Consider the following 11,027-nt stretch of genomic DNA (forward strand, 5'->3'; position numbering starts at 1 on the left):
TAAACATAGGTAACCTCAGAACAAGAACAGAATGTCACAAACAACATTTTCTATCAATAATCATTTATTTCGGCACCTAGCTTCTTCTACCCTCTCTAGGACTAGTATGAATTCTTTGAAGAAAAAATCTTCGTAAGAGCGTCTACGTTACTCTGTATGAAAATGTATAATGCTCCTTAGATGTTTGGTTTTAAACATGCAGACGGCAAAGCTGAATTATGTTTGTCTAAGTTACCAGGTGCAAATATTTATAATATATATAAAATATATATTATAAATGAATATATATAATCACACTTAAATGAATGAGCTGCTCAAACTCAGATTCTATTACGTCATCAGTCTGAGTCACTACGGAGTCACATGAGATGCGCATGCGTGCTGCCGATCAGTGCTTGTATGCTTGCTGATCAGGAAACGTGGAAGGTAATAGTGGCTTGGATTTTCCTTGCATATCAGGCGTTTTGTGTGACTCCTTCGTTCCTGACTGATGACTCATAGAATTACAATCAAACTTCAACTTACAGGTAAGTCTCGTTTAATTTTATAATTATTGTGCATTGGGAAATAATCAGTCTGGCCGGTTATTAGAATAAGAATATGAACCACGAAGAAAAAAAAAATGTCCGTTAAAGAAGCTACTTTAATACAAAGACTTTTTTAGGGGTAGTCACGAGAATACGTCCATCGGGTGTTGCTGCTATTCCTCGAGGGCTTTGGATATGAGTGATACTTTTGCCTGTGAAGCGACCGTCTAAGGAAAACTGCTGAACTCGATTATTGATCGTATCGCATACAAGAAGATTATTGGAGCTGTCTATAAGCAAAGCATACGGCTTGTTTAATTGTCCATCTTGATTCCCTTTTTTGCCAAACTTGTGTAGGAAGGTTCCTGTCTGATGGAAAATCTTAATACAATGGTTGTCAGTGTCGCAGACGAAAAACATATTTTGGCAAGAAACGCAGCTCATCGGGCGGTTTAGTTTTTCTGGGCCGCTATTTCCAAAGATGGAAATAGTCTCCCACTCATGTGACATCACCTGTATCCTGTTAGCGCCAAATTCGGTTACAACAATGCGGCTCTCCTCATCCAAGAAAACGTCCCACGGGGCAGAAAACTCTCCTTTTCCTACACCAAATTTTCCAAAAGCTTTCACTACAGTTCCTGTCTGGATATTAACCTGCTGCATTCTGCAGTTAGCTGTATCTGCAATCAGTATCTCGTCATCACTGAAAGATGTCACACCGATTGGGCCGTTGAATATCACCGCATTGTTTCCTTTACTTCCAAGTTTTCTCAGGCATTTACCTTCTTTGTCAAATATGTAAACACAGTCTTTATCAAAGTCAGTGACGACAATCTTCCGTGTCGTGTTGACCGCGATTCCCCACAGATTTCCGATCCGGTCTCCTTCTAATAACTTCAGATCCAATTCGCTGGCCACAGTAAGTTCACGCTCTTTCACCTCAACAGTGAAAGGACAGTTAGCAAGTGTATCTCCATTAATCTTTGCCTCAATGTTGTACGAGCCAGGAATTTGGGGTATAAAGCTCACTTCCAATGTACCGTTTTTTGTCTCGCAGACAGTGATTTGTATGACATCTCTAGTTGGTTCTATCGTGACTTCAGTTTTCTGCTTAAGATCAAGCTGGTAACTTATTTCTCCATCAGGTGTTTTGGGGAACAAAATGAACTTTGCTTCTACACCAGCCTGTAGAGTTTGATTGAGTTCCTCTAGAGTGGACTGACTTGCGTCTGCCATGTCTTTGGTGGCGATGTCGCCCAGATTAAAGTTCACAACAGGAGTAGGGTAAAACTTGATGAACGAGGTCTGATGGTGTTGTGCAGCTTGGATTCCTCGAAGTTCTTCGAATCTCTGTTTCAAATTTTGTTTGTTTTGCATGATATCCCAGCTAGAGCTTTTCTGGACCATGTTTTCTGCGAATTCGGCGACTTTGATGTTTTGTTTCGTTAGAGACTCCACAGCCTCCCGAGCGGAGTTGATTCTTTGGAGTCTCGTCACGCACGTTGTCTCGATTGATTCGGTGGCTTGTCGCTCACGCTCTCGAATCTCTGTGATCTTCTGTTCGGCTGCTTGCGTAACTCTGTGTTTAGCGATTTGGGCATTTTCTCGTAGCTTAGAAGCTGTTTGTTGAAATTTTCGAACAATTTCCTTTAATTCCCTTGTTCGGCTTATTGCAGCATCCGCCATGATGTTTCCCTTCTCGTTGTCGACCGCTTCGTCGAGCAAAATAACTTTATGGCTCTTATGATCCGTGACGATGCAAAGATGGCAGATGCAACATTGGCACTGAAGGCAGTAAAATTTTGTGATCTCTCTCTCGTGGTACTTCTTGGTACAAAAGGGCTGTCGCTTCAACAAAGCTTCGTAGTCTTGATCTTGGAAGTCTTTTACAGGCATGAATTTGTGTCCCTCGAAGGCGTCGCGCATAATGTCATGTGCGTTCAAACAGTCGGAGCACAGGAATCGGGCACAATCAAAGCAGTAATGGACATTCGAGTTGGTCTTCTTACAGTTGCCACAAGTAATGTTTGTTCCATCGCCACTTTGTCGAACAGCGAGGAGATTCAACAAACTGTTGTGAAAGAAACTGGTTGGCAAGGTCTGGAAGCGATTTTCTTCTGGTAGATGGATTTCAGCCTGACACTCGGGGCATCGGAATTTTCCATGTCTCTGGCTCACTCTTGCGTGTTTTTCCAAACACTGACAGCAAAAGGTGTGAAAACACGATATAATTTTAGGTTCTTTGTAGGTCTCGAGGCAAATGGAGCAAGTAACTTGTCTTGTGAGGTTTCTCAGGAACGACTCCATTGTAAGCGATGGACGAGATTGCTTGTAAACACACCCTGAAAAAATTATTATTTAAGATTCCGAGAAAAATCGCTGCGTGACCTTATGAACTGAAGGTAAATATATTTAGAAACTGGGCTATTATCATGCCACAGTCACGCTTTTGTTGAAGATAAATGACTTTTTTGTTTTGTTTGTTTGCATTTTTTTTTTCGCATTATTGACTTCTCGCTTACATCGATAAGTCGTAAATTGACGTGTGGGGCTAAGCTGATTTATACCTTACATAATCTTTTAATACATAAATGAGAATTATCCTTTCAGTGGTTATTGTCGGCCGTTGTACGTCGATCTTTTGACAGTGTAATGACGTAGTTAGTTTTGTGCGTAACAGTCCGGCCTAACTTTGACCATTGCACACGTTTGTCACATGACTTGGAACTCGATCCCTGTTCCAATTTGTTAAAAATTGTGTGTGTATTTGAACAAATTCTTGATTATTGGAGCTAGTCAACAGATTTAAAAGGAACTATTCGCTTCTTTCATCCTCCTTGACTTGCAGAGGTGCTTGCGTGAAAGTCCGTTCCGATTATATTAATTTGTCTCAATCTAATTACTCTTGCATAATTTCCTTCCACTTGAGTTTACAAAAGCGAGAGCGTTAAGTATTTTTATTCTTTCCTTCTTCTATTTTTGGTTGGTTTGTTCATCAGCAAATCAATCACCACTGAATTCGGAAAGGTGATAATCTTGGATAAACATGGTTCCCAGGATCTTAACATCTCTCCCCCCCCCTCCCTCCTCTGGGGCAAGCTCTGGGATTTCGAGCCAAGCAGATGAGGAGGGGGGTCCTCTCAGGTCAATGCACATTCTCTCATAAAAATGACCTTCGAAGGTGGAAGGTCGAATTGAGGGGAGTTTAAAACTGAGTGTAAAATATTTGGAAGTAACGGTTCACTTTTATTTGATGCAGCTATAATATCATTTCCTTGAAATGAAAGAATATTGATGAGTGAGCAAGCCAGGTTCAATTCATATTTGACGGTTTTCAATATTTCAGTTGTCACAATGATTCAAAGATAGAAAATACTTCTCTACATTTTATATTGGAACACCTCACATGCAAGAATCAGGCCAATTTGGGAAGGTGACCAACTTTTTAGTTTCTTTTTAAATTTCCTATGGGTCTCTCGAGCCAAGCCCGGTACCTCGAAATAGTTTTTTATATATATAACAACTTTATTTAAATAATAACATATAACATATTATTATTAAAAAAGGGTTATAGAAGGGAGGAACTTAATCCTCATTGTAAACTATACCCCAGATATAAAAATTTAATACTATGCAATATACATATACATACTGAAACATTTTACATACAGGCATATATCTATATAAATATAAAATCTAAATAAAGAAGACATATCTAAGATAACTATTTTGTTTAAGATTATAACTAAATAATGTATAATACATAGAATAATTTAATTTTTAGTCATAGACCTAGTTAAAAAATGTTGATTTAAGAGCTTTCTTAAAAGCATTAATTGAGTCAAGTTCAACCACTGATGATGGTAAACTGTTCCATGTGTCGATATGTCTGTGCCAAAAAGAGTACTTAAAGATATCTGTACGGCTAAATGGTTTATATAGTTTAAACTGATGACTTTTTCTTGATTGCCTGTTACTGAAGGATATGTAATTATTAGTGTTTACAGAAGAGTGTCTTTTAATGAACTTAAAAAGCTGAACCAAACTAAGAAACTCTCTGCGCTGAGCTAGTGTCGCTAGTTTCAAGGATTTCAGTCGGTCTTCATACGGAGTGTCTTTATCAATGATCCATCTTGTAACGTTCCTTTGCACGCATTCAAGTTTTTCAATGAGATATGCTTGGTGAGGATTCCACACTTGACAAGCGTACTCGAGTATTGGACGGATCATGGATCTATAACCAGTAAATAGAGCCCTAGAGTGAGATCCAAATGTCCGCTTGAGTAAGCCCAATAATCTGTTCGATCTTGCAACAACAGACAGTACGTGGGGTTTCCAAGATAAATCACTGGAAAGAACTACCCCAAGATGTTTGTGTGTAGATACTTGGGTAAGTAGCTTGCTATTAATAGAATAGTTGCACGGAGAGGGAGTTCTAGCCCTGGTGAACTTCATGGACTCGCATTTGTCAGCATTTGTTCCTAAAAGCCACGAGCCACACCAATCAGTGACTTTATCTAGACTCTCCTGGGCAGTGATGGACGTTTGAGATGGAGTACAGTAATTATAGATTAACATATCATCAGCAAACATTTCTGCAGGACTTGATAAAGATTCAGGGATGTCATTGACGTATAGGATAAATAACAGGGGGACAAGAATGCTCCCCTGTGGAACACCAGATGTGACAGGCGCCCAGTCAGATTGGCAGCCCTCGATTACAACACGTTGAGATCGACCTTGGAGAAAATTGGATAGCCAGGAAAGTAGAGAGCCGGTAATACCAAAGCGTTCTAGTTTGAGTAGAAGACGGTCATGAGGAACTGAGTCGAAGGCCTTTTCGAAGTCCAGAAATATTACATCGGTAGAGAGGCGTTTATCTAGTGCTTTGGCCCATTCATGGAAAAGGTGTATCAACTTAGAGGTACAGGAGTATCCAGGACGAAAGCCATATTGATGACTGCTAAGTAGATTATTTGATTCAATAAACCCAAAAATGCGATTGTATATCAGTCTTTCTAGGGTCTTTACAATCAGACTCGTAAGAGAGATAGCACGATAATTCTTGACTAGATCTTTTTGGCCCTTTTTGAAAATTGGAATGACGTGAGCAGATTTCCATTCCACAGGCAAGGTGCCAGATTGGAGTGAAAAGTTAAATAAATTTGTCATGGACTCTGATATAGCTGGTGCAGCCTCGCGAAGCATACGCGCTGATATCCCATCCGGACCATGAGCTTTTGTAACGTTTAAACCAATGAGCAATTTCTCGACCTCAGATTTAGAGCAAAGTAGACTTGAGAACAACAGAACAACTGGTTGTTTGTAGTCGTCAGGTATCTGAACAGTCTAGTGTCATTTGATGTGAAATCACTGTTCACAAGTATTCCACTTCAATTAGCATTACAATGCACTGAAACTGCAATCCGAAAATCTACCGAACCACTACCGCTACCGACAGACGACATCATGGACTTGCTAAACATTTGCCTAACGTCTACTTACTTTCAGTACAACGGTAAACACTACAAACAGTTACACGGCACTGCCATGGGGTCTCCAGTTTCTGTTGTTATAGCAGAAATTGTGATGCAGAACATCGAGGAACGCGCCCTTTCGACTTGCCGACAAACGATACCGCTTTGGTTACGTTACGTTGACGACACATTCACCGCCGTTCGACACGACGAAATTGACGCATTCCACAACCACCTTAACGAACAAAACACTGACATACAGTTTACCAGAGAAGTCGAAGAAAATGGCAAACTTCCTTTTCTAGACTGCCTGGTAAGCCACAACGACAACTCATTACGAACGACAGTTTACAGGAAACCGACACACACCGACAGATTACTAGACGAGTCATCCTACAACCCTACATCACACAAAGCCACAACTATCAGAACTCTAACACGACGCGCACAACTAGTATGTGACTCGACAGACAGCTTATCCGACGAGAACAAATACCTTCACCGTGTTTTTACGAAGAACAACTACAACAACGACTTCATCCGACGAAACACTCACCGACCCACTACCACTACCGAAACAAACGACACCGCAACCCCTACGACTACAGCAACCATACCGTAGATAAAAGGTATGTCTGAAAACATCTCGCGCATCTTACTACCCTTCAATATCCGCGTCGCCCACAGACCCATCACCACACTACGTCAGTTACTAACCAACGTTAAAGACAAAGACGAACCGAGGAACAGACAGGGAACGATTTATAAGATCAATTGTTCCGACTGCCAAGCCTCCTACATTGGTGAGACTGGCAGAAACCTCACAACAAGACTGACTGAACACAGACGGGCGACGAGGAAAGGTGATGTCAGCAATCACATTGCTGAACACCATCGACTTACCAACCACAACATTGACTGGGACTCTGCGCAATGCCTAACCTACAGCACTGACTATTTTCAACGACTGACTCTGGAAAGCTGGTTTACTAACTTAGAACAGACTCCCCTAAACAGATGTCAACAACTACCCGCCCCATACAAACGACTCATTCACGACATAAACATCACAAACGACCGAAAAAGAACAACCTAGCTTTACCGACAGACCGAAACAGACCAATCACGAACGACTTAAGTCACTTGAGTCTTACAGCCAATAACATCACGGCAAAACCAACCGATCATTTCACACGAACTGGAATAAGAACATTCTACTGACAACAATCACTCACTTGACTCTGATGATGACTTCCGCACAGGTTGTCGAAACGTCAGTCACTGCCACCGACAACAGTCCTTCTCAGGACTACACTCACCCGGACGATCAGACTACACCTTCACAATAAATCTCTTATTAACCAAGCTTACTCGGGACCGTACTGGAAGAATATCGGCCCTCGGTCTTTTTTGTACGGACCTCGCTGCGCTTGGTCCGTACTGTCAAGATCTCGGGCCGATATTCTTCCAGTAAGGCCCTCGCGCTTGGTTGATAAGATATATATATATATATATATATATGTGTGTGTGTGTGTGTGTAATGTAATAATATTCGGCTTAACTAAAATAAAAAATACAATACAGTAATACAAAAAATAAAAATTACTGAGCGGCACTTGCACGCAGTTTTTTTTATTATTATTATTTTTTACTGTTTTTCTTGATTGCAGTTCTGTTGGTTTCAAACTGTTTTCAAGCCTTAATTTTAAAATAAGGCTTCATTGATTAGCAACTTGTTCACTTCATAATTCAAGAGGTCAAATAAATTACATACCTGAGGCTCGACAAACCATCTAGATCTTCTCTCTGGCCCGGGAGAGCCCGTGCAAGGTTCAGGCAGAGTGTAAGCTGAGTACACGGGAATCCTTAGGCTGGTACTGTACAGTGTGGCATAGCGATATGCGTTGTCGTACCGTTGGCAGATGCCCTTGGGTGGATCAGCGAAGCTCCGAGTAAGTCTTGGTGGGGCACTTTTGTAAAAGTATTGCAGGCAGTGGCTAAAACCTTGATCGACTTCAGATCTCACACCGAATACGTTTAACCAAAAAATTAAGAATAGCTGGACAAAGCTGGTTTTCATGACTCTTGCAGAGTGGTGGTCTCTGCATCCAGTTTCCTCTGTGGGCTTCTGACGCTGGTCTTGGCAAGTTATCATTATTGAAATGAATTCAAAGCTATTCAGCCCTTAGATAATGTTAATTAGGTAATACTATTTGTGAGGGATTACCTAATAACCCAAACATTATCATGGCGATCCTTGCGTGGAGATGAGGACAGAGTTCTTCACCCTTCACGATGTCGTGAGGACCCCCATTGCTCCTTGACCTTCGTTTGTGTTACTCACCAGAGCCATAGAAGTCTGGGTGGATCAACATACTAGATAACTCAAAACTTAGTTTTATTTAAGGCTTTTTTCCACATTAGGGTATCGCCACAAGTAATAAATTTTTTACACGAACTTTGCGTGGTTCCTGTTGAACGATCAAGACCTTGTGCGTGGGTGAAGTTCAAGAAGCCAGAATGTCTTTGTACTGGCTCATTTCTATTTGAGGCCCCGCTGTAAATAACAGGTACTTATAGTGAGATAGACACTTTTTAACTAATACACTTGTAATTCCTTTTTTTTAATTGTTTGTCGAGGTCGAGACTCACCCGTTTCCCAAAATTACTGGCTTGAAAGGAGCGATCAAGGAACTCACAACAGAGTTTGTAGCCTCTAAGAAGTCAACAGAACGTACCCTACCATACCATTTCATGACTTATCAAAATTTCTTTTCCATTATTAAAATTTTATTGAGCTAAAGTCAACTTCTAAACTTTAGTGTATATACTTTTGGTTATGTTTGTGTTGAATTGTTATCTACACCTGTATCCTCTCGTCTTTTTGATAATGAATACGCCACTCGTAAAAAAATTGTTAGAGGGGTGTTGAACGCCTTTGATGCTAGCATAAACTGCCTTCTTTGTCCTGAATCGTGGGCGGTTTTTCTATGCTCTAAAGACGTTGGAGGCCAAAATGTCGCGGTTTTAAACAAGAGTACTGGCGAATTGCTGTGCAGTGTAGACAGCGTGATTTAGCGAGAGGAGATCTCTCATTAAAAGCAATATTTGAATTGACTGTTGATAGTAATTCGTGATTGCTCTATTGATTGCTTCATTGCGTGATTGGTTCAGAAAATTCGCGGCACTTTCGTAAATCAATCAGATTCAAAAGTAAAACCAAACGCGACTTGGTCAGTCGCGTTTTCCCACTCTTAGCTCTGATTGGCTCGCGTTTTTCCGCTCTTGGCTCTGATTGGCTACTGAGATCACTTATTTTGCTTTTAGGACCCAGACGAAAAGCGCGATTTTAAAGAAAAATGAAGACCTCTATGTTTACCTTACACAGCATGTTCCCCAGCCTTGTATAGCCTTGTAAGATATAAATATGAACAAAATGCTTGCAGTTTTTGACACCATTCTCTTTTTTAGCTATATTGTGGGTGATTCACATTTTTACAGTGGGTCGATCACGGTCGTTTTACGAGCAGATCGCCCACATTTTGCATAAACTGCGGGCGTTTTTTTCACGCTCCAAAGATTTGCAAGGCAAAAAAAAAATTGGCGCAGTTTCAAGCATGAGTCGTCATCAATTCAATTCACATGTACTCAGAACGGACAATTACAAGTGATCGGTGGGAGAGGAGGCTTTGAAATTTCAAGTTTTTTAACTCGTCTCCCTTAACTAGAAAGGTTTGCCTGTAATTCACATTTAACGAACGTTCATTGCAAATACCGTAAATCTATAATAAGCGCCCCCTTTAATAAGTTACTCGTCTCTAATAAGCCCCCCTCTAATAAGCCCCTCTTTAATAAGCCACTCCCCTCTAATAAGCCCCCCTCTAATAAGCCCCCCTCTAATAAGCTACTCCCCTCTAATAAGCCCCCCTCTAATAAGCCCCTCTTTAATAAGCCACTCCCCTCTAATAAGCCACTCCCATCTAATAAGCCACTGCCCTCTAATAAGCCCCCCTCTAATAAGCTACTCCCCTCTAATAAGCCCCCCTCTAATTAGCCCCTCTTTAATAAGCCACTCCCCTCTAATAAGCCCCCCTCTAATAAGCCACTCCCCTCTAATAAGCCCCCTCTAATAAGCCACTCCCCTCTAATAAGCCCCCCTCTAATAAGCTACTCCCCTCTAATAAGCCCCCCTCTTTAGAGGAAGAAATTTATCAAGCCCTCCCTCTATTAAGCCCCCCCCCCACCCCTCCCACTCAAAAAACAAAAATTCAAAATAATACTCCATGTTAGTAAGTACGATAAAGTTATTCAAGTACTGTAATTTTAGTTTGTCATTTAAAATTGATTATGGTGAGTGATTGATTGATTGATGTTATCATGTTGGCATCAATAGAATACAGTGTACTGAAATTATAGAGCGATGATTAAAATATAACATGGCTAAACAAGGTCCATTGAGAGAGTTAGATCATAAAATTGAGTTCTTTATTGAGTTTTATATTAACAAGCCCCTCTCACCCCTCCCACTCTATTAAGCCACCCGCACAAAGTACCTGAAATAAATAAGCCCCCCCTGGGAGCTTAGTGGAGGATTTGCGGTACTTATTTATCAGCCTTTAACTCCTAAGATCTGATTAGCAATTCTCCTTACTGTCTTCTTTACAATTCTTATGATGTTAGTTCAGAGGATTTGTTATTGGATCAACTAATAATCCCCTAATTTACACTTTTTTTATTCCCATCACTTGTCTGCTTGAAATTGTATTGATATTGTAATGAGAAATTCTATCTTGGTCACTCATGGAAGTTAAAGGGTTGGTAGTGAAGTAAATGATTTATTCCCAAAACATTCAGCCGATGTGTTTCCTATCTTGTGGGTCGAAAATTTTCCTCCCCTTTTCTAACGTCTGTCATGTTGCAAAAAAAAAAAAAAAAAAAAAAAAAAATAGCTACAGCTTTATTTCAAACCCAGGCAAGAATTAAGCAATTTAGAAAGTAAGCGAAACTAACATATACCTTCCAC

The 11,027-nt window shown here is 40.5% G+C and overlaps 1 protein-coding gene across 1 annotated transcript; it reads right to left on the minus strand.

Annotated features, from left to right (window-relative positions):
• Positions 1-528: 528 nt before the first annotated feature.
• LOC148716170 (E3 ubiquitin-protein ligase TRIM45-like) lies at positions 529-3,032 on the minus strand. Its single transcript, XM_088745430.1, has one exon. The coding sequence runs from the start codon at positions 2,832-2,834 to the stop codon at positions 639-641; it is 2,196 nt and encodes a 731-aa protein (XP_088601556.1). The 5' UTR covers positions 2,835-3,032; the 3' UTR covers positions 529-638.
• Between the last annotated feature and the right edge of the window lie 7,995 nt (positions 3,033-11,027).

This window comes from Stylophora pistillata, chromosome 14, assembly GCF_964205215.1.
Source record: "Stylophora pistillata chromosome 14, jaStyPist1.2, whole genome shotgun sequence".
NCBI lineage: Eukaryota > Metazoa > Cnidaria > Anthozoa > Scleractinia > Pocilloporidae > Stylophora > Stylophora pistillata.

What these genes read in the sequence shown, in the direction of transcription:
- LOC148716170 (XM_088745430.1), bottom strand. Translation starts at nt 2,834, where the DNA reads ATGGAGTCGTTCCTGAGAAACCTCACAAGACAAGTTACTTGCTCCATT.